Source organism: Gymnogyps californianus, chromosome 7 (genome assembly GCF_018139145.2).
Source record: "Gymnogyps californianus isolate 813 chromosome 7, ASM1813914v2, whole genome shotgun sequence".
NCBI classification, from domain to species: Eukaryota; Metazoa; Chordata; class Aves; order Accipitriformes; family Cathartidae; genus Gymnogyps; species Gymnogyps californianus.
In genome coordinates, this window is record NC_059477.1 from 83335 (window position 1) to 107897 (window position 24563).

Here is a 24563-nt window from a genome sequence, read left to right on the forward strand (position 1 = left end):
CGAGCCCAAAACTTCACAGGTACTTTTCATGCTAGCGGCAAATGACATCTGTCATGACATCGAATGATGCCAAATGACGTCTGACATCTCTAGGATAAATTGCAAAAGAAAACATTCATGAACTTTACGACAAACACTCTCCATTTAGTCCCCTTGGTGATTCCTCACATAGAGCCAGTAAGACTGAAGGCTTCCAAAAAGTGCATCAAGAAATTTTGATGTCATGCAAATTTAAAAATAAGCTTTCTGAACACTAAGATAGTCCACTTACATTTTTGTATTTCTTCTCTGGCAGGAGGAATATGCCTATGTATAAGGAAATAAAGTATAATAATCTCCCTCTTGTTACTTTACCTTTACTCCTGCTAATATACCAGTAGTAGACACACTGAAGTCCAAGTATGCCAACATATCTGGAGATGTAGGTCTGAAAATACTAGCCAGCTTCTTTTTAGGCATATCATCTATTTAAAATACGTAAAGAGAGAAGAGTACCATATTATTATTTTGGAAAAAGAGCACAGGACAAAAATGTATCTTTACAGCATTAACACCAGGTGCTTTCTACAGTTTCTGGACAGCAATTTTGATGCAATGCAAGATACATCTATTCAATTAGGCAGTTATAGTATAACAAAAGAAATGAATCAGTCTTCAAATTATTTACATTTTGGCTAGTTGGCAAACATTCTGTACCTGTATCCAAAATAGTGGGCCATGTTTTAATATCTACAGCTGTTGCAGCTTCCTTGGACTTCAGCAGTTTCATTATCGCTTGTGTGGTCAGTATACATGCAGACTTACTGACCTGTAAAAGACACGGCATTAAAAACATTTATAAAACTAGTGAACGAATGCTCAAGTGATTTCATATCCATCCAAATGAGAGAACCAGTAAGCTGAATAGATGAAGAAAGACACTGGAAACAAAGCAAAATAAATGACAGCAATAGAAAGAACATTTCAAACGAGTTTCTGAAAAAAGTATTTATTGACTCAGCCACAGCACACTGATGATTTTTTTTCCTAGCTTATTTTACATTGACTGTTGCAAAGCAATTTATCAGGCTGCGTCAACCATCCTACACCCACCAAAAGCATTAGGAGAGGAATGTCTTATACATACCTCTACAATCATTTTGACAGTGGGCAGAGTGGTAGCAAGATTCTGTGGATGAGGTGGGCGAACGGTGATAGGTATACAGCCAGCATATAAGCAGCCGTAGAAAGTTGCTATCAAGTCTACTCCTGTAAAGAATATTTGTGAAATAAAAACTTATCAGAACAAAAGGCCAAACTCTTTCGCCGAAATCAAAATACATCACTGATTTATTTTATTAAGATGTAAGGATTTGTCGCAAAGGTCTCTTCAAATCAACAGGCGGTTCTTGGCCATGCCCAATTCTGTAAGGTTAAAATATTTTGCATTTGAGAGTTAGCAAAAATTATTCAAACCCTACAAACTTCAGATTTGTAGGGATATATTTTCATGGACAGGTAGTATAAAATAACAAAAATAACAAAACAAGGTATTGTAGGTTACGAAGACGACGACTCAGATTCTTTTAAAAAGCATACATTTGTTTTTCACAATTATCACTCTGAAATATGCAGTCATCCTACTTTTACAAGGTAATACTTTTTTCCTGAGGTACACTGGTAAATACACACTAGTAATGCAAGTCTGGGGTCCAGATTTCACTTCTAGAGACAGCCATTGAGGAAAGAAAGGGTGTTCATACACTGACATCCCTAATCTAGCTTTCAATGGATACATACGCAGTTTTATTCCATTCTCTGAGGCTGAAAATCGAGAATCTTTCATGTGCTTTAAAATCAAACTACTCTTGCATAACTGCCCAGACATCTGGAGCAGTTACATGAAATGTTTGGTAAATGTTGTTTGCCACTTAGGAGAAGCAACTTAATAATGAAACGACCAAAAGGAATCTCTTCCTTGAAATATTGTCTGCCATATACCACTATATTAAATGGATGTTTGAATGCTCTATCTTGGCAAGAGTTGTTTCTTTTCTTGCGATGACTGACTTCGATTTTTGCTGTCTGTATTGCCTTACCTGGAGGATAAACCAGGGCCACGTGGTCACCAACATTCAGTCGTCCTTTCTCCATCAGTGCGACTGCCACCCTCTCTGCTCTCTTGTGCAACTGTATGCATGACGCAGTGCTAGCTACAGTGCCCTGCACAGAACAGAAGCAACATCAGAAAACTTTATTCAGTTTCAAACTGTTCTCCACAAAGTACATGCTGCAGATGCAATATTTCATTGTCCTTATTTTAACAATACAGCAAACGCTTTTGAAGACTCTGTCTCGATGTTTCAGAAACCATGCTGCTGGTACCATGAACTTTTAGAATGCTAGAGAATTTTATATGTATCATTTTGAACATCAGACAGTGAAGCAACTTCTAAATGTATTTGGTACCACAAAAAGAACACCTTACAAATATTTGAAATTTCACAGTCCAAGGGAGAAAACCAGTAGTAGTAGTAACACAATTGTTTTAGCAGCAAGTGAAGCACCGCATCAGCTTTACCCTACCATGCACAGCCAAACCTCTAGATGCTTTTGCAATCAGCAGTCTTAAAAGTGCCAAGGGAACTCTGCTGATGTCTTTGGTATAGATACTCTTTTAAAGGGTCAGAGAGGCAACCTGAGCTGTGGTTGGTGTGCACCGTCACTTCTGCTTCAGTGCATCTACTGAAAGTGTAATCCCCACAACTACACATCTGTAAAGTCTTCACATGGAAGTAGCCGTATCTTTGGATTGCTTAGGCAGTCGCAAAGTCATGGGGATTCCAAAAGGCTTAGTCCAGTTTTTGATATCAAGACAGAAAACATCCTTTTGCTATCCAGCCTAGGAAGCGATGCCTTAGCCTTAAGCCTGTGAGGTTGGGACGTATCTGTTTTTCCAAGACTACAATCTGATTCAAGAAAAGCTGGTCGGACAACCACCTCAGAGGGAAACAAACAGTCAGAGACTGACTGAATCAAGCCTCCCGCTATACAGATAAGGATTATCACAGCAAATGTCTGCTATATCGGTATTTGGTTTCAAGTCCAAGACGAGCTGCCACGTGTAATCCTCAGCCCAAGTGCACAACGCTCTGATCCAAGGCCTAGTTTGACGCAGGATGGCACTGGCGCTCTGCTCAGTTTTACTAAGGAAACTGTTGTTAAAGCCTGGGAGCTAGTCATGCGAAATAAGAACAGTAAATACGGTGTATTGTTGATATAGGAACAGTAGCAGCTCAAGGACTTGGGAGAAAAACATTGACACGAAAAGGTGTAAAACAAAAGGGTTTCTCATGGAGAGCTGTGAACACACTAAAGTTTAGCATTGTAGCTTGTTAGTCCCAGCTATTTAAGAGATGTGTTCACCAACAGATAATTTCTTTGTGCCTAAGTTTTGTGTTTCCTTTTTGCAGTCTCCTTGTGAAGGGTGAAAGCTGCCTGAACACTGACCCAGAAAGGGGCTTCTTCATACTAGAAAACTTCCCTCAAAAGCCTCTTTACTCTGAGAGAAGAATAAACCAATTCTGTGGCTTTTAACAATAACCATATTGAAGCAGTTTCTTCTGCTAAAGCAGAGTCTCATGAGAAAAGTCAGAACTTTGAACCATGCCCTAAACCCTTCTGCCTGTCTGAGCGGGACCCCCAAAGGCAAATCCTTCACTTCCCAAGGACTGCTGCTGGACCTTCGGAAAGCACGTTCCCTATCTCACGTGTCTGCGGTACAGCACAAGGTAGACCTAATTTGTCACTGGGCTGTTACTGTCACTGGAAGAGTAGCTACTGAGCTCCAACAGCTCGGCAGGGTAGCTACAGGCCCCAACAAAAATTGACCAACTTTGCCTCCTGGAAAGAAAGGAGGGGAATTAAAAAAAGTGCCAGAATAGCAGTAGAAGAATCTAAAATATTTGAGTTTTCTGAAATATGCACAGTAATAGTGCTCCTCAAGCCCAGGGAGGCTGAAATACTGAAGAACATATAAAAGTGCATGTTTTTTCACACCGCTTTACAAAGTGTTGGATGCACAGGGCACATGAATGCTCCAAAACTACTGCCAGTCGCATGCAGAGCAGAGCAGCTACGAGCAAAAATGATGTATTTCCTGAGAAACATGACTGTTGCCTTGTCATATGTCATAAGGGTTCAGACAGCCCTTGAATAAGATAAGTATATAGAGCCTGTAAGTACATCGAGCCTGTACTCCCAAACAGAAGCATTTACTTGCTCATGTTTGAGTGACTGTAAGTGCCATCCTTTTTGGGGGCAGACCCTAGCTGAGGACAAGGCATCGGTGTCTCCTGAACGCTGTGCAGTGCTCCTGGAAAATACGACTCCAAGCTGTCCCAAGGGTTCTCTACTTAGGCTCTAGATCTTCTAATTAAAAAATCCTGCAGCTCTGACTTCCACTTACCCTCGTGCTCAGGAACGAAGACAAAATCGTGGCTTCCATTAATATGACAAAAGTTGTATTCCAGCAGGAAACGCAATTGCTGCAATGTTTTAAGCTAGGCAGAACGTATACTGACATTCCAGATGTGGAATAAAAGATGTGGAATAAAATTCCAGATGTGGAAAAATTATGCTGCTTGCTAACTAGCAATTTTTGTCTGCTTCAAAACGATGACATCTCACATCAACAACATAACCTGAAGCATTTTAGGAAAAGACTTCTAGCTTGAATTTTCTTAGAATCCAAACAATCTTTTGCTGATCTCCATCTCCAAGTATGACCTAAAGCGCATCTCACCTTGGAATTCAACAAAAGGAAGAGGGGATGATCCGGAGTTGTCTGAGCTCGCCACTGAAGAACATCTGCTAAATACAGGAACTGAAACAGGAAAAAAAGGAGACACTCGGATTCACTCAAAATACACCATGCTTAGTTTCAGCAGAATACCGTAACTGGTCTTCGCTCATTTTGAATAAGCCAATTCAAATATTTAATAATACCAGGACATCAGTGTTACCTTTCTTGCCTGGTCATTATCCTCCAACTGGGTAACATCTCTCCCTGAGGCTTGTGCAATTCTCTTTCCAGCAACAAGGTTTCCTACTATCATTGAAGCAGGACCAACATCTGCATTTTGAAAAAACAGTGCAAAATGAGGAAAAATAATGTAAGGAACATGTAATAATCTATAATTCAGCCTGCAGATTACTACAAATGCCATATGTAACATAGATCTGAAAAGATGAAAAGCTAAAATGAAGGATCACATTGCACAGAAAAAGAGATAAGAGGATAGTATGGTACACTGAAAATCAGTCCATTATCAGTATGGTACATTAAAAATCAGTCTCTTACTGATTCAGCAAGTTGAGGTCTGTCTATACTTCAGTTTTATTACATGAGTTACAGCATGTCTGAGGACCGGCCTTTGCAAGATAGCCAGTACAGGAACAATTTATAACGTAGCTACAGAAGCATGAAATTGGTATGTGCTGTATGTCCTCGCATTTACCTGGGACTCGAGGCAGAGCACAATGCCCTCACTGAGCTCCGGGCTGCGCTGACAACACCACTAGCTCTGCCAAGTTACGCAGCTTAAAGGCATCCAACATACACAGCCCTGAGCTGTCACGTTGCCTCCGGATCATACTCCACGCATACCCTCAGACACAGACACGCAGAACTAAGGAACACGCTCTGGTTTACTCACCTGGTTGTTTCTGTCGAGGCTTAGGCAGGTTAGTAACGCAAGTATGTGGACACATCAAGACGTTACAAGGGTGCAGAGCACCCTCTAAAAAGCGCTGCTTGGTTTCTGAAATATGAATTCCTCCAAGCGGAGCCTTTGGCAAAGTGTTGGCTGGCACCAAGGCAAGGCAGTAGACGCCCACTTGGTGAATGCTATCAATTGCCTTGACAGAAAGGAAAAAAAAAAAAAAAAAAAAAACATTCCACATCATCAACTGGGATGTAGCTAGAGCAAGAATTTGAATTCAAGTCATTTAATAACATTAAAATTTTTACTTGCACCACAATTTGCAAATAAAGGGTCCAATTCTGCACTCACTGAACTCATAGAAGTTGTGCCATGACTTCAATGGGAGCAGGAGCAGACCCAGGACTTTGCTTGTGCACTCTATCAAGGGGATGCCACCTGCACATCAGGGATTAGGAAAGTCTCTTAAAAGTGGGCAAAAAAGTGCAGAGATTTTAAAAAGCCAAAATTATACCACAGCAAATTTAGCACGTATGGCACAATCACAAAAGCGCAGTAGAACATAAAACCACAAAAATAGGGAGGGAAACGTCTTGCTGCCTAAAACTTAAGTGTCTATTTTAGCTATGACACTTCTAAAAAGAGAAATAAAAATATTTTCTCCCATGAAAAACAGCCTTTCTGTTACCAGATATTCCCTCCAAAAAGATTACAAAGCTGAAATTAGACAGAAATCATTATTACACAACTGCCTTACTCTTAAGAGGAATCTTCCCTTAAGTTGTTCTCTCTAGCCTTCCCTTCAGTTGTCCCTTCACCAGAGTCTTCTTCCATAATTGTTCTCTCACTTTTTACTTCCTTAGAACTGATCGATTAATTCCGAAATCCTCAAATGCAAATCTACCAGAATTCCCCTCCCTCCTGGCCCCCCACAGAAACACAATAAAATAATCAAGGGAAAAAGGTTTTAACGCTTACTGTTGGAGATCTAGAATAAGGATGTTAGTGACACAAAAAGATTTCAGGGTCTGTTTTGATACTTGGCACTAAGTATACCCTTAAAAATTTTCAGACTTAACTCTCCCAGCCAGTATGACATCAGCAGAGATATGCAGAATTAAAACAAACAAAAACTATCATCCTTAGGACTTTAAGAATCCTCGTAGTATGAAGTTAAAAAACATTCTGAAAGTAAGTCTTACTTTTTACAAAATTCTGTTAACTATCAACCCTGAAATACATTCCGAAGTCAGCTTATTACAACTCTCTGCAGTTACACTGATAGGTTTTCCTTATGGAAAAAAAGAGGCTCTAATAGTCTCATTTCATACATCAGCCTTATTCACCTGGAAAGAGAGAAAGGACAGACTGACTACCTGTAGAACCCTGCTCATCCACTGAAAACTATCCTCCTCTGACGCATCAGGGCGCTGCTCTGCCACAAGCACTATTCGATCATCATGCAAAACGGTCACAGAAAACACTGCTATCCTAAAACGCAAAGGACAGAAGAATGATAGGATGCAACATATGATGAACACAGCATGGTTTATTATAATGTGGAAATGACTGCAACCTTTAATGGTACTGTTTCAACACACACAAGCATTATTCATGCCAGATCATCACAAAATCACAGACAAATTTAGAACAAATGTAGGTTCATTATTGTAATTTATTTCTGTTGGGGGTCAAGTGAATTTGCAGTCACCAATGTAGCACGCGTTTAACACAGGCAGGTTCCACACGTGCAGGAGCTGTGCAAACCTTGCCTATATAACTCCATCATGCACGCTAAACTTGTAGAGCCTGCATACATGTCCCTTCTGAAAGACAACTACTATGCCAAATTACTGACCAGCAGGTCTATCAATGCTCGCACTGAAAAATACTTACTCCCATTTGTGAATTAAATTAGTTTTAGGCTTGCATCTTCTAGGATAAAAGATTAATAATGCCTCAACCAGGTATGTGCCATTATTTTTATGATATGTGAATTTCACAAGTGATGCAAAAATGAGGAAAGCTCAACTTTCATAGAATCATAGAATGGTTTGGGTTGGAAGGGACCTTTAAAGGTCATCTAGTCCAACCTCCCCTGCAATGAGCAGGGACCATCTTCAACTAGATCAGGTTGCTCAGAGCCCCGTCCAGCCTGACCTGAATGTTTCCAGGGATGGGGCATCTACCACCTCTCTGGGCAACCTGTGCCAGTGTTTCACCACCCTCATCGTAAAAAATTTCCTCCTTAGAAAGTCTAGTCTAAATCTACCCTCTTTGGTTTAAAACCATCACCCCTTGTCCTATGGCTACAGGCCCTACTAAAATGTCTGTCCCCATCTTTCTTATAAGCCCCCTTTAGGTATTGAAAGGCTGCACTAAGGTCTCTCCAGAGCCTTCTCTTCTCCAGGCTAAACAACCCCAACTCTCTCAGCCTTTCCTCATAGGAGAGGTGCTCCAGCCCTCTGACCATTTCTGTGGCCTCCTCTGGACCTGCTCCAACAGGTCCATGTCTGTCCTGTGCTGAGGACTCCAGAGCTGGATGCAGTACTCCAGGTTGGGCCTCACCAGAGTGGAGTAGAGGGGCAGAATCCCCTCCCTCGACCTGCTGGCCACGCTTCTTTTGATGCAGCCCAGGATACAGTTGGCTTTCTGGGCTGCGAGCGCACATTGCCGGCTCATGTCCAGCTTTTCATCCAGCAGTACCCCCAAGTCCTTCTCCTCAGAGCTGCTCTCAATCCCTTCATCTTCCAGCCTGTATTGATACTGGGGGTTGCCCCAAGCCAGGTGCAGGACCTTGCACTTGGCCTTGTTGAACCTCATGAGGTTCACGTGGGCCCACTTCTCGAGCTTGTCCAGGTCCCTCTGAATGGCATCCTGACCCTCAGGCACATCAACCACACCACTCAGCTTGATATCATCTGCAAATTTGCAAAGGGTGCACTCGATCCCACTGTCTATGTCATTGATGAAGACACTAAACAGTACTGGTCCCAATACAGACCCCTGAGGGCCACCACTCATCACTGATCTCCATCCGAACATTGAGCCATTGACCACTGAAGGGCACTAAGGTTGGTGATACAACACATACTATCTGAGGTCCTTCAGCAGCCTCAACACTCCTAGTTTGTTCTTTAGAACACGCTGCAAAGTTCTTCCCTAGGCCACTCTGCATGAAAGACTCAGGTGGACAAAGGGGAGTTGTGTTTTACATTTGGCATACGAACTTCATCTGACTGTTAAAAGAAGCTTTGAAAGAAGTTTTAAGTAGACACTTAAAGATCTATGTTTATACTGTGCGAAAGTAATTTTAAATCTATTATGCATGAAGCAGAGTGTCAGTATTTGTCTTCCAAGTTAGCAGGGACAGCCAAGTTCTTATCTGGCATATCGCAACCTAGTGCCTCCTTTCCTACAAAATACACGTGTAAAAGTTCACATGCAGAGCTCCTGTGTACACTATGTTACTTGTTGATCATTTGCAGGTGAAAAAAGGAGCAATAAAGTCCAATCACCACTGGTGAAGTTTTTAATATACTCACCTTCCCCGATAGACAAACTTCATGGGTTCGACTGCCAACGCGGTGGCTACCACATCATCCGCATTGTGCCTGCGGCCACTAACTGTCATTAGGCCATCCAATTTTCCTACCACAAACACCAAATAGTCCTGAAAAGAAGACAGAATTAGAAATAGAGGGGAAAAACCTCCAGACTCCCGGCGATACATGCCTGACTAAAGCCAACCATATTCTCAAGATCTGTACGAGGTCACTGCCCTGACACAGAATTCTGCTGAACTGGGAGTCAGGACAAAGCAGGGCCCCCAACGGCTCATTCACACTTACAGGACCCACAAAGCCAAGCAATCCTGTTCTTGTAAAGGGTTGGTCTGAAACAGGCACGCCGGCTGCCGTCACTGGAATGGCCTGAAAGAACACATAAGTATTCAGACACTCACAGTACTGATAAGAAAAGGGAGGTTAAAATGCTTTCTGCCTCTGTTTCATTGCAGCTCTATGCTCAGTTGAAAAATCACCCGATGACAACAGTCACTATCATGTCAAGTATGAACAACAGTTTTTTGAATAATGAAGAACACAGCAATTCTTAACTCTGTGGTAGCCTTCTTTCTTATCTTTTTCTCAGCTACTTAGCCTTCATAACAAGAGTTCACACCTAGTATGCACTCATGCGGCACTTAATCAGAAAATCTTTCTGTTGCTACTATTAACATCCTCGATGAGATATGTACCCGGGCATATCACTTCAACTGTGACAAACGCTACGCTATCAGAACTTTGAGAAAGTCAAGTTTGCCGCAATTACGGGACTGCCAACAACGGAGAACCAGAGCAAAAGCATTAAGCTCATCAGCCAGTTCCTCGCATCGGCTGCGGTGGTTTCCTTGCCTTCCCCACACCCCCGACTCTTCCGTTACATCACGTTTCTCGCTGGCTCTCTCACCAGCTAAGGACAGTGCTGAAAGCTAAGCTGTTTAAAGTGTTGAGGCTTGGCAAGCTGACAGAAAGAGCTTTTTCTGAAAGAGAAGACTACGGTCAGGCTTTCTTTCATCTCTCTGGTACAATTCCATACTTCAGCCGAGTCTTCAAACTGCTGCCCAGTGTAACACTACTGTGTGTGCGACTCCCAAAGGACTTTCACTCCTTTCTTGCCAGAAAAGGGAAAACATGAAATTGGGGTACCACGGTGAGGAAAAAATCTGGGCAGAAAGATTGCTCTTGCTTTACTTTGACGAACTACAAGGCTTATGACTGTTATGCTATCATCCTTACTATCTCTTCTTCCATATACCTAGGAACAGAATTTCATATACCCAACAGCAAACTGTTTAGTGTTCTAAGCGTTACACAGCAAACCAACGCTAAAGTTCATTTTGAAAAGCACATACCGTTTGCAATACACAAAGGAAGCTTTTCTAAATAATTTATTATATCTTAACAAATGCATTTTGATTGTATGAAGAAGCTTGCAAACATCACACCAACTTCTAACTCTACGTCCCAAGCTGTGCATCAATAAACTTGAAATGTCTTCAGGTAACTTTACATAACACTGCTGTGTTAATACAGAACTAAGATGAATTTAAATGCTAACATAGGCACAACACTGGACAGCAGAATATAGAGGCAGCTGATTGACTGCTGATGGTACTTCGTATTTGTGGTTATAAGAGACAGAATTTCGAGTTCTGATAGAGAATGAAGCAAAGTGTATTTGGCCATGGCTTTTTTCTAATAAAATGAAAAAGGAACTTTAAAGAACAAATAAGTTTATTTGTAAGAAGAAATACTAGAAATGTAATAATGAAACTTTATATTATGAAGAGAAATACAAACCTCGAACACATTCTTGGTGATTCCGAGGAGGCCAAAATATGCCATCCCAGTTGCACCTGAATTCACACATATTTCTCCAACCTCATCAGCTTTACACAGATAAGGAGTCCCATCCACCTTCACAACACACACATTTGCTGAAGGGAGAGGAAGAACACAGAATCACAGCATTGGTATGCTTCAGCAGCTGACACAGAAGTTGCTTTGCCACTGACAGGCAGATAAAGATTTTAATATCAATTATCTATCAGCTACAGCAAAAACACAGCATGCAAGAGAGCTCTATCTATCTTTTTGACAGCCTGTGTAATGTGTTCTCCAAGATTAAAGATGCAAGTTTGCAAATGCAATTTTTTTTTTCTTGCAGTGCTTCACAGCCTACACATCAGCTGCAACTGAATCCAAAACCGTAGCAATTGCTTTTCAACATGAAGGCAGATGGTTTGATCAAGTACAAGCATATATGAGAATAAAGATGAAAAATAAGAAGATACCAATTACAGACATACCATTCCTTCTATTTATTGCACGCTTTGGTATTCATAGTATCATCCCTTAAGTTATGTGAGAAACACATTAGAAATGGAGAGAAAACTAGGCTGTTTTATTGTCTCACTGTCAGGTCAATGATTTTTCTGCTTTATGTCCCATCTTCTTTTAAAGCAGGCCTGTCTGCCAACTATTATTTGGAGACCACAGACAACTCATCTCACAGAGCTGTCCCCTACTGAACTTACTCCTGTGACTACATATTAGCTCTTCCCTGTCCTCAGTTTGATGACCTCCTTCAACTCATTAAAAGGACTGCATTTCATAAAGGTCCTACCACTACTATCCTTACCAATTTTCTTCTGAAATGTCAGAAGTCTTCCTACACCAAAATTTTCTTAATTTTAATCAAAGATATACACGCTTGTAAACCAAATATTACACTGAGCTTTGCTCTGGCCACTGGTTGTATTTTACTTCTGAAGCCCCTGTTTTCTCAGAGGTTTCTCTGGCTAAGTAGAGCCCTTGCTTAAGCAGTCTGGATTTGTCCTTTCCTAGTCCGAAAGGGAAAGGAAAAAGGATATGGAGGGAAAAGGCATGATGGAGCAAGGAAGTTTAGCTTAGCACTTAAGACTCAAGATTAACAACGAAATTAAAATGCCTACCTGGGTCAATACAAAATAAACAAAGCCTTTGCAAAATAACACAGACTATGCCATAAATTAATGTTCTGCCCTTTCCCATTGCATCTGCTTCCAACTCAGATTATCAGAGTACTCTGTGGTCATGCATACTATATTAAAGAAAACAACCATGAGACCCCAGAGGTATCAGAAATTTATTTAGTTGGTTTATTTCGATCAAGATCTTTCGAATGTTTTGGCCATGGAACACGTCAGATGGGAAGCCCAGATAAGGCTTACAACAGCCATTATGAAGGACTGTATTACTGTTTTCTAATTTAGCCAATCTTAAGTTATATAGAGATAGCCCTTACTTTTACCATTGTTCAACTAGCATGAAAAGAAATCGTAAATGGGAAGCGGCACATTCCCTTTAATACTAATACATGATGAAGCCAGCTCTGCTGCAAGCATGGACCAAGAACTCTGCTGGTACATTTTCAAATCTCAGAGAAGTCTTCAGTTCTCAACAACTTAGGTCTGAACAGGAGAGACAATTCTTCACCCTACCAATAGATCAACCTCTAAATTATCTTGGTTTCATAAAAATTATCTATCAGAACAACTAGCATTTATTAATATGTTTGGAACCATGCAATGATAACCTTTGGTGACCAAATAAGGAGACGCCACTCAAATTCTGGTACAGGTCCAAGTCCAAATTGGAACCACAGTTTCAGTTGCTGAAAATTATACGTATGAACTAGAAGGTTAGAATTAAATTATACAGTATGAACTATCAGTTAGTCGTGCAAAAAACGCATTTTGCAATTTAGGAGGAGAAACTTGAAAAAAAGGCCTTTTAAAACTTAATGGTAAATTGAAACAGAATAGAAATAGTTTATCACCACAGGAAATAACTTGAGTTAATCTCAGAACTCCGTATGTAATTCTTAAGCAATGATGCAGAGAGAAGTGTTAATAACTGGAGAAAGCGCAACAATTTGTAGGCGTACACAAATGCTACAGTCCTCAACTCATTCACAAACACGGAAAACCCAACAGATTAGCCTACAGTCCCCAAGTGATGCTCCATCCATGAAGCCCAAGGACAATCCTATCACCCTGATCAAGTAAAAAAAAATACTTACCAGTAACCAATGTATGATAAGGTAGTCTACACGTACATTCTAACAGCAGGCATAGTTCTGCCCTGCCATGTGATACTGCAAGGTTTTCCTTTTGCAGTATCTGTAGAGCCTGTACTCTTGCTTCTCCTTCTTTTCCTGCTTCATGTGTGACATACAAGAGAGTGCATCTACCACCATTTCAGTCTCTCTCAACAGCATTGCATCTGAAAAAGAATTAGAGAGAAGGGAAAAGCAGATGGGATGGGAATGTACATGTGGACTACACATCACGAAGAATACTGATTACTGGTAAGAAAGCTTTCTTTCTTCAAATGAGTCCACATGTACATTCTTATAGATGGTGACTCTCAGCAGTTAGCCCTGCCATGAGATTTCTGGCAGAGGATGAGAATCCTACTGTGCAAACAAATGACCGCACTGATGCCCTACCAAAGACTGGATTCAGTTTCAAGACCAGCACAGCATGAATGCAAGAAGAATGTCAGAGGCCCGCACAGCGGAAGGCTACTACCAAAGGTGCCCGATGAAGTGTTAGAAAGTGCTCTCTTGTTCGACTTTCACGGTTTCACAGTGGATCCGTATGCAACTGATAGCCATTTGGATTGTTACTGTGTGTCAACAGCGAAAGTCCAGGATGTTCTTGTAGGAAGCAAGTCTTCCTAAAAGGCCTTGAGTCCGTAAGAATAAAAACAAGAGGGCCCTCCTTGCACTACAGTCTTTAGTTATAACTTCCGTTCTAGAAGCATGAAGCCTTACGAAAAATACTAAAAGGCTAGGATAAAATGCCTCTACCACCACTGTGGAAGGTATTTGCAGAGTTTTGAGAGAAAAACTAATCTTTGAAGAAAACAGCATATGGGGATGTCCAATGCAAGGACCTGAATCTTTCCCCGCTCTTCTGGGAAGGGCAACAGGCATAAAGCAAGCCAACTTCCTAGATAAGGATGAACAAGAACCTAGGCTCTAAAGGTGGTCACACAAGCATCCAAAGTACAACATTTAAATCGTAAGAAAACGTCTCATCACAAGTGTACACATTGCCACAGATCTCCAAGAAAAGAAGTTCTGCAGCGGCAGGCTGTTGTGCCATCACGTGATAGACTGAAGCCAAGTGGAACACGCAGAACTGGTTACTACAATAAATTCTAAGGACTGAGTGGGAATGAGGTACTGCTATCTCACATTCACAGTCTAAGGAAAAAGACTGAAAGCTTCACAAAGTTGTTCTGTAACAACTCCTTTCACAAATCAGGCACTGAGATAAAGGAGCCAGATTCCTCTGCAGTGAAGATGCATTGTGATAACTACTAGAACCTGGGCAAATGTTTGCTGAGACATGGACAGAGGAAATAACATCCAAAACATCCATAGACCGGAGACAAAGTAAGCATCCTGCCATTTGAGAAATTTGAACCGTTCTCCTTGAACTGGGAAAGGTACTGAGTACAGTCACAATCCAGAACTTGAAACTATATGCCTACGTTCATCTTGCAGAAGCCTAAAATCCGGCACCAATCCAAAGTTTTCAGCTTGAGTATAAGAAAGTAGCCGCTGCGGCACTCTTTCTATGAACCAGGCTTTGTATGACTAGGAGCTATAGGGATATAGATCTTCTGGATTACAGAGGGTTACTCTCCTGTCAAAGAAAGAATGTGAGAAGGATCCCTGTAAAAGAATGGAAACGTTTAGTCGGGAAGTAGCAGGGAAGCAAACTTAATTGAATACCCCAAGCATCCGTATCCAAGTCCAAGCATAAGGTATAATAAGCTTCCAAGATGACAGATGACATGGCAATTGCATCCCAGTTGATGTGAAAGTTGGAGGCACAAAACAGGCAGAAGAAGAGAGGTCTGGTACTCTCCCTACCACCTTTACCACTCCAATTTGAAAAAAATGAACTGAAGATTGTTATGAGCCAAATATTGCATCTTAGCAACGTCAGTCCCCGACAGAAACCATGCAAAATAGCTCAAGGTGGTCAAGACGGGAGGCAAAACGTCATCCCTCCAGGAGCTGCAGAGAAGACTCCGGGGGAATGCATACCAGCTTCTCTCAAGAATTCCTATGCTATCTTTGATGGGAAGATTTCTTTGTGGATGCTTGCAATTCTCTGGTGGCTCTTGTGACTGGCATTCACGGTAGATAATGAAAGCGAACAGCCAAGGCAACTGAAGAGAATGTGGCATCAAGAGTGGCCTATGGGTTAAACAGCAGTGACATAAGACACGATCCTGGTGCTGAGGGGTCTGTTGAATAAGATCCCCTAAGCAGGTGGGCTCAGTGTCTCAGAACAAATAGCAAGATCTGAAGAAAAGGAGGGCGAAAGTGGACGCTTTATCCATGACCTTTTAACCAGCTGGTTCCTGAATAAAGTATGCCAGGGATCTTCAAGGCTAATGAGATCAAAACCATTTGGCTTGACTGAACAAGCCTCAGCGTGACTACTAGTTCTTGGCTAGGAGACTACTTTCACAGCACGTTTGACCAAAAGAAATTCAGGAACATGAGCTCCTATGTCATAAGATGTTTGAAAGACTAGGGCACGTAGTCGCTTCCAAGACCTTAAATGTATTCAATGCGGATCAGAAGATGGAACAAAGCCTTCAAGGATGGCATCTGACTCAAGTTAGGCCTTTGGTGAAAGCACAGCAATCTAAAGAAAGGAAAAAAAAAAATACAAAACCAAAACCAGATAAAGAGCAAGACTCATCAGTCAGCAGAGTAATTCAAGAGGGCAACTAACAGGAAAGGAAATGGTGGTATGCTCTCTCCTGTATGCCAAACACCAAGTGAGAATGGACAGAGCACATCCTCCATGAATACTACATAGGAAAAAGCATAAATCTTACAAGGTAAGGCACAAGTATATCCACTGTTAGAATGTACATGCAGACTCATTTGAAAATAAGTCATTAATTTCCTTAAGTCATTAATTTCTTTTCATTTGGCACACATCTATAAATAACTGCTAGCCTTTCTACTTTCTTCCTACTCTGGAAGCTTTTACCTTTTTTTTTTTTTTTTTTTTTTTTTTTTTGAGACAGTCACAGGGACCAAAGTCATCGGATTATCCTCTAGAAAGAACTCTATCACATATGTTCTGACTTAAGGAACGTACAGAGAAACTTCTGCTGAAAATATACCTTCAGACCTGGAAGTTTTATCATTTGGTCAAATTGAAGCTAATCTGCCCCAGATACCGACAGCCCAGTGCTGATCAGAGTTTCAAAAGAGTTAATTCATTAAGTTGCCCAACTTCTGCTTAACCTACAAGTAGTTTTGCCACTTACTACTATATTTTAAAATAGCAATAGCCGTCAATTACAAGTCATATCACTTCAAGGCACTAAATGGATACACGCTTAACTGTTCTCCCCTCACACAATCAGACAAGTCACTCGATGTTTCCTACTAATGTAGAACATCATGGTTGTGTTGTCAGTTGTCTGTCAATGGCATCCTAAACCAGAAGGGTCCATTAGATTTGCCAGACAATGCTCCAAGGCATTTGACAAAGGAGAAGGAGTTTTGTCAAAGATCCCTCTCGCTACCCAATTAAGCATTTCACAAGGAAAGGGACATGTTTTTCATTAACAACTTACACAGAAGGTGAAATTACTTACCCACAAACATACAGGTAATTCTTCCAACATCATAAGGCAGACTTGAACCTGCCACTGAGCAACTGCACTATGGAAGATGAATCAAGTGGACTTACAGCTGTAATGGTTGCATATGAAAAGTGGCTTAAGGTGCAACACGACTGTAGGCTGCCTTGTGCCTTAGCGTAGTCAAGCACACTCGGCCCAGAGAGCAAGCCTACAGCAAAGCCAGGAGGATCTCCGTGTGATAAATCGATCCAAAGAAAGATTTTAATCTATCCTGCATCAAATACCACTTTTTTGAACTCTCAAAAACTGGACCAACATCAAGTTCAACCTCAGTCGGTTCACCAAAGTATCCGTGACTACCTGACGGGCACGCAAACTTGTTCCCTCCATGTTCCTGTGACTAACCCATGATCTAAGTAGAAGATTGGGAGCACAGCTAAATTTCAGTGGGGTTTCAAGGGGACATCAGTAGTGTGAACAGCCAAACCAGACAGCAGCAGTAGTCCATGCCATCTGTATTCTAGCTGAAGTGGAAAAAATAACCATTCTGTTGAGACAGAGAAGCCAGTCGCAGCTGACCATCTTCTGGGTCTTTGCAGAGAAGTTTAACAACCTGAATTTGAACATTCAGATGAAGCAATTCAGAAGCCATTAAGTCAGATTAAGTCACCATACTCTTTTTTTTCCTGCACTCATGTTTTCACACTGAGGCCATACAACAATGCACAGTCATTGGCTGCCTTCACATTGGCCTGCCTTTACAACCTTACTTCCTAGAGTGTTAAGTTGAAGTTATTTCGTTGTAAATTACCTGGCCCACCTATCTTGACTGAGATCCATGATGCTATAGTATGCTCAAGGATCAAAAGGAGAAAAGACACATGGTGACGTAATGGTAACTGCCAGAGGAAAGAGGACACAAGGATTTCTCACAGACCCACCCAGATACCACCTGCCTGAGGGTGCCTGGCACACTGAACTCATACAGGATCTGCAGAATGCATACAGTTCTATGAACATATCTAGGAACGTATTAAAACCCTCCTGCTGGCCACAAAGCCCTTGCTCCCAGAAGAACATTTTGAATATCTTGCCTATCTACCTAGATGGTCAGAATAGAAATGTTCCATTTTCTGCAGTTAAAATAAGCAGGTCAGACGTGAATCCCCACAGGAAGGGCTCCTTTCCCTTTATTTTGGTATGAAGTGCAGAGCTTCTGCTCAGTCTTCTACTGGTAGCAGGAGGAAGCTCTGAATGTGAATTTAAGTTCAGTAAGAATAACTGAACCACCAACCTTATTGGTTGCGAAGTGCTTCTGGGAGTAATGAGGGAAATGAAACAAGATCAGTGCCACTTGCTACACGATGGTTGAAATTTTTATCAGCAGACTGGAAGGGTGTCTGCCTCCTCTTACTCCTGAGGGCCTTGATGTATAGAGAAGAGGTGGTTGCTGAAATAGCACAAGATGGCTCTCCCCTTCGTTTTACCTTAAGTAAATGCTCTACAGAGAGGAGGGCTTTGGAACCACAGCTCAGCAAGGCATGAGATTTGTAATGGGACCAAGAATAGCAAAGCCACAGGTGCTAAGGGCATGACCAGAACGAATCAGGTTCTTTGGTCACTATATAGTAAACCTGAAGGGGTAAGGAGAATTCCAAAAGATCTGCATCTCCTCCTCTCCAAGCACACCCAGCCCAGGTTAGGACAGGGCCTAAAGCTAGTGGTACCCTCAGACAGATAGTGCCAGGGAACGTTACACTACCAACCTAAACATTGCAATCCGCACTTCTGGAGTAGAGGGTACTAAGTGGTCTTTCAGGACACAAATCCCAGTCATTGTCCACAGTCTTAGGTCTGGTTTGGCACCCTAACTTTATTCATCATCTTTAGAGTGCAAATAATGTATGACTCAGCAGCCTAGCCTCAAAAGAGAGCAACAGGGAAGAGACAAAGTCTCTTTGCTTCAATCCACTTAATGGGCTGGGGAACAATACCCATATCTACCTACTTTAGGAAGCACAGTATTGCAAACAGATGTCATTAAGAAACTGAGGTTAATCCAGGACTGACCAGTTTGCTGGGATATCCAGAGTCTGGGACTCTCGGAATGGTTGAGGTTGGAAGGGACCTCTGGAAGTCATCTGGTCCAACCCCTCAGCTCAAGCAGGGCCACCTAGAGCCAGTTACCCAGGACCATGTCCAGACAGCTTTTCAGTATCTCCAAGGATGGAGACTCCACAATCTCTCTGGGCAACCCATTCCAGTGCTCAGTCACCCTCACAGTGGAAAAAGTTTTTCCTTCTGTTCAGAGGGAAGCTCATGTGTTTCAGTTTGTGTCCATTGGCTCTTGTTCTGTCACGGGACACCGCTGAAAAGAGCCCGACAGTCTCCTCTACAACCTCCCCTCCGATACGTGTACACATTGATGAGGTCCGTGTCCCTCCGAGCCTTCTCTTTTCCAGGCTGAAGAGTCCCAGCTCTCTCAGCTTCTCCTCATATGCTGAGATGCTCCAGTCCCTTAGTCATCTTAGTGACTCTTCGCTGAACTCACTTCAGTAGCTCCATCTCTCTCTTGTACTGGGGAGCCCAGACATGGACACAGTACTGCAGGCTGTGGCCTCACCAGTGCTGAGTAGAGGGGAAGGATCACCTCCATTGACCTGCTGACAACGCTCCTCCCAATGCAGCCCAGTACACCATTAGCCTTCTTTGCCGCAAGGGCGCGTTGCTGGCTCATGTCCAACTTGGTGGCCACCATGAACCCCAGCGCCCTTGCTGCAAAGCTGCTCTCCAGACGGTTGGCTCCCAGCAGGTCCTGCTGCATGGGGTTATTCCTCCCCAGGGGGCAGGACTTGGCATTTCTCCTTGTTGAACTTTGCGAGGTTCCTGTCAGACCATTCCCTCAGCCCGTCGAGGTCCCTCTAGATGGCAGCGCAACCTGCTGGCGTATCAGCCTTTCCTCCAGCTTTGTGTCATCTGCAAACTTGCGGAGGATACGCTCGGCCCCATCATCCAGATCATTAATGAAGATGCTGAGCAGAACTGGAGCCGGTATTGAGCCCTGGGCTACACAGCTAGTTACTGGCCTCCAACTAGACTTTGGGCCACCAGTGACCACCCTCTGGGCCTGGTCGTTCAGCCAGTTTTCAGTCCATCTCCCTGTCTGCTCATCCAGCCCATACTTCGTCAGCTTCTCTCTGAGGATCTAACAGGAGGCAGTGTCCAAAACCTGACCGAAGTCAAGGCAGACAATATCCACTGCTCTCCCCTCATCTACCAAGCCAGTCACTTCACCGTAGAAGGCGATCAGGTTGGTCAAGCATGACTTCTCCTTGGTGAATCCATGCTGACTACTCCTGATGACTTTCTTGTCCTCCATGTGCATGAGAAAATGGTTTCCAGAATTAGTTGTTCCATCACCTTCGCAGGGTTTGAGGTGAGGCTGACCAGCCTGTAGTTCCCTGGGTTCTCCTTCTTGCAGACAGGAGTGACATTTGCTTTCCTCGAGTCCTCAGGCACTTCTCCCAGTCGCCATAGTCATTGAAAGATTGTTGAGAGTGGCCTCACAGTAACATCAAACAGCTCCCTCAGCACTCATGGGTGAACCCCATCAGGGCCCATGGACTTGTGCATGTGCAGTTTGCTTAAGTATTCCTTAACTTCATCTCTTCTACTAAGGGTATGTCTTCCTGGCTGAGGACTTCGGGTTTGTCTAGTTTGAAGTAAAGGAGGCTGAGGGGTGACCTCATTGCTCTCTACAGCTTCCTGAGGAGGGAACATGGAGAGGGAGGTGCTGATCTCTTCTACCTGGGATCCAGTGATAGGACGCGTGGGAACAGTTCAAAGCTGTGCTAGGAGAGGTTTAGACTGGACTTTAGGAAACATTTCTTTACCAAGAGGGTGGTCAAACCCTGGAACAGGCTTCCTAGAGAGGTGGTCAACGCCCCAAGCCTGTCAGTGTTTAAGAGGCATTTGGACAATGCCCTTAACAGCATGCTTTAACTTTTAGTCAGCCCTGAATAGGTCAGGCAGTTGGACTAGTTGATCGTTGTAGGTCCCTTCCAACTGAAATATTCTATTCTATTTTATTCTAACACGTGGACTATCACTCCTGCATGAAAGACAGTATTTCTTACTATGCTTTACGTTTTGTTCTGCTGTATTTCTTATTACATAGCTGTATGTCAGTCAGCACTAATGCTAACAAGTGAATAATAAAACAACCCTGCAGACCAGCCAAAAGCATCTGCCCGTACCAAAACCAACGGTCACTCAAATTTATCGTGGATTAATCTCTACTGAAAACATTGAATAGTCTAGTTGAGACAGTACTTAATCGTCATGTGTTTAGGTAATGCGTCAAAACGTTAAGTCATACTACTTTAAAGGTATTTATCATTTCACATTTTTATTTATTTCATCAGCACAAGTATAATAGTAAAGATAACTTATGTGGAGTATGCTTAAACCTACATGAAATGCTTTCCTACCTCCAGGCATAATCTGACCAACATCCTGTACAGTTAACACTGACAACTTCTCTTCTGTATCAACTCTTATCACACCAAAGCTCAGACAATTCATAGATAACACTGCTTTTCCTGGAGGAGGCCCACCCAATTCTGGAGGTCTGAAAAACAGAAAGTGAAATCAGATATGAATCAACAGACCAATGGCAATATGTCATCAAAATGGTCATCAAAAACATCGTGCAAGTCTCTCAGGCTTGTTAAGGTTCAGAGAAATAATGGTTTCTCACTTTAAACAAGAGTTCAAGATGGGTAATACATTTTAACTAGATGAAAAAAAGAGTGAGAACAAAACATCACATAGCTTCCTCCTACTCTAAAATGTTACAGAGAGGATTTAATTCTATTATGGGCAAAGATGTGTCAAGAATAAGTATTCAAAAGGCTAAATTTTCTAAACACCAGGAAAAATTAGGAAGTGTTTGGAGGGCTTGACACTTCTTACTCTGAGCAGAATCAATTGAGGACCAACAACTCCATTTTGTGTGACTGTTCAACATTCAGGATGGAACAGAGCAAAGGATTCCAGGTGCTCTTGTAAAAAACAGTTCTTTAAGTGCATTTTTTTAAAATTGGGAAATGTCAGTTCTCCCACCAGAGAAAGTACTCTCCAAAATCTCAAACTTTTTTGTTTAAAGTTGTCTTGAAATTGATTTTCTGCAAAAGCACATTTTGATCGAAACCACTGTCAAAACATTCCAGCATATTCCATCCATCGATTAATAATCAAAGTATTTTCTTTTTTCACAGCATCCCTTGCTATCTCCAGGAGTCCAATGGTGTTTTTCAGACCAGTTACAAATATTTTTTTCTTTCTTTAGCCTCCTGTTTACAAGACATTGTATATAAGCAAATACTTGAAGATTCAGCACCTTCTCCCTCCCAAATAAGTAACAGTCTTGATTTCTGGGGCATTTTATAAAGGTTCTCCAGCAACATCAGTGAGGATGAGACCTCGCTTTTCCAAGCAGTAAAAAAACAAAAACAAAAAGCCACCTTATGGCTGACTGCTTTTAGAAAATAGTAAACTTTTTAAAGAAAACAAACAAAAATCACCCATCCTTCAGTGAAGGAGATACCTGCGAGCCTCAGACTTCTTCTGTCTAGGTCTTTGGGCATCTTCCTGTGGGGAATGGTCTTTTCTGACTACCATTTTAACACCAGATACATTTCAACAGTCAAGAAATGCTTCAGTTCACTTCTCAGAAAAGAGAATTACCTGCGAATAGCAACAGTTAGTGCCTCTGAAGAACTAGCACAGGGACAGATTACTTCTGGTCTCAAACCTCTGGATTGAAATACATTAAGGAATGCATCACATGAAGATATTGACCCTAAAAAGAAAAAAAATCACACAATTGGAAACATTTTGCCAAGGGCAGGAAAGCTTGAGCTGCAGGATTTCAAAGTCTATGCTTACTCTCAGCTCAGCTATACAAATATGGTTGCATCCGTGCACGAAAACAATATACTTTCAAATTGTCTAAAACACATTCCAGCCTATTATTAGATGTTAGATTTGAAGAAAAAACTCCTAGTGGTTAACAACTAATTCACTGGATGAAATTCATAACTGCATACTCCCTTTCTCTGGCAGCACTCCGTAACACTTAACATCATGGAAAGTCCTTCAGTGATCAGAATATTTTCTCACTAAGGGTAACTGTATCTGTCGGCTTCCTATATAGCTCCTATATGAGTGTTTCTTATAGAGGTCACAGAACCAAAGCATTTCGAAATTAACATCAAATGCTTCTGACATATCTTCACTTCAGTTCAGAACTCTACCTGGCCTTTAGCACTCAGCCCAAAAGGCAAGAGGATACCTCATCACCTACAGCTTTGTATTTTACAGTTGTGGAATCGCAGCACATAATGCAGACCAGCAACCTTCACTGATTATGCTACAGCCTAGGTATAATTTCATGTCAATTCATGTAGGAGTACAGCACTGATGAAAAGATGAAGTTAAAAAAAGGAATTTACACAGGTAAATATAGCTAAGAAATGCAAACAGCAACGAAAAAGCAGTGGCATCACTAGCATACAAATAGTATTTTACTATAGAATGAACTGCCTAACTTTCTAAGCATCAGCTCTGAAACAGTGCTTACAACAAATATAATCTTAGCAAGACCATTTCAAACTTTCATCTTCCACCATCTCGACTTGCTGATCTCTCATCATGCAACTCCAAGGAATCTGAAATACTATTGATTTTCTGGTGTACGACAGCAGCAAAATGAAGCAACTAAGGTATATCCCTGCCTGTTGCAAAAAAATCCCTCCCAGCTGCTTTCTCAAATTATGACTGACAGAAAAAGACAAGAACCTACTGCATACTACTGTTAATAGTTGTCATGGTTTTGAGTTAAGGCTGTGACTCTTCCCATTTTTATGTCCTTGCACATGACTGAGACAAGCCCTAGGGGCACGTACAGAATCAGATTCACTGCAACTCAAAGATTTTATGTCTACGTGCAATACGTGAGCAACTACTTCGAAACTGGCGTTATGATTTACTTGAAATTTTAAAAGCCTCTTTCAAATTACATTGCCATCTATTCTTTATATAAAGAATGGACCCTTCAGAACACTTTCTATGAAAGTTTTGGTCCAGTGTCCTTGGCAAAGAAATACTGCTGCTGTCTCTGTTTTGCTGAAGATGAACTATAGCCAGTGCTGCTGAGCTCCTACAGTGCAGACCCAGAGTTCTGTGATTTACAGCGTGCTTTAGTTCACCTTGGACTGACACTCACAAAATGCATTCGTACTCACATGGATTAGCTCCGTCTGCCACTATTAACATCCGTAAAGAGCTCAGACTGACATCTCTCTGATCCCTCTGAGCCAAAAGTGACCAGTGCATATCACGTGATTTTACTACTGCTACATGGGCTGAAAATAAAAAAAATAATTATGGTGCGTGTGCAGAACAAAATAAAGACCAATTATAGAATTATATAAATATTTTTGTGTATTTACATAAATTTATGAAACAAACTACAAACACAGTAAACAAATACAAATGCCAAATATTTGACGACTATGACACGTGTATACCCAATGTCTCCAGAGGGACTTGATTATAGAAT

General features: G+C 41.8%; 1 protein-coding gene across 1 annotated transcript in view; it reads right to left on the reverse strand.

Annotated features, from left to right (window-relative positions):
* DIP2A (disco interacting protein 2 homolog A) overlaps window positions 1-24563 on the reverse strand; it is a 132722-nt gene that overhangs the window by 15837 nt on the left and 92322 nt on the right. Inside the window, exons 16-29 of the mRNA XM_050899682.1 lie at window positions 24247-24366; window positions 22688-22802; window positions 21430-21569; window positions 11066-11202; window positions 9554-9634; window positions 9248-9375; window positions 7079-7193; window positions 5697-5898; window positions 5004-5113; window positions 4784-4864; window positions 2079-2202; window positions 1127-1248; window positions 697-808; window positions 355-464 (exon numbers count right to left, since the gene is read on the reverse strand). Coding sequence (XP_050755639.1) covers window positions 355-464; window positions 697-808; window positions 1127-1248; window positions 2079-2202; window positions 4784-4864; window positions 5004-5113; window positions 5697-5898; window positions 7079-7193; window positions 9248-9375; window positions 9554-9634; window positions 11066-11202; window positions 21430-21569; window positions 22688-22802; window positions 24247-24366 — 1697 coding nt within the window. The remainder of the gene's footprint in view (window positions 1-354; window positions 465-696; window positions 809-1126; window positions 1249-2078; window positions 2203-4783; window positions 4865-5003; window positions 5114-5696; window positions 5899-7078; window positions 7194-9247; window positions 9376-9553; window positions 9635-11065; window positions 11203-21429; window positions 21570-22687; window positions 22803-24246; window positions 24367-24563) is intronic.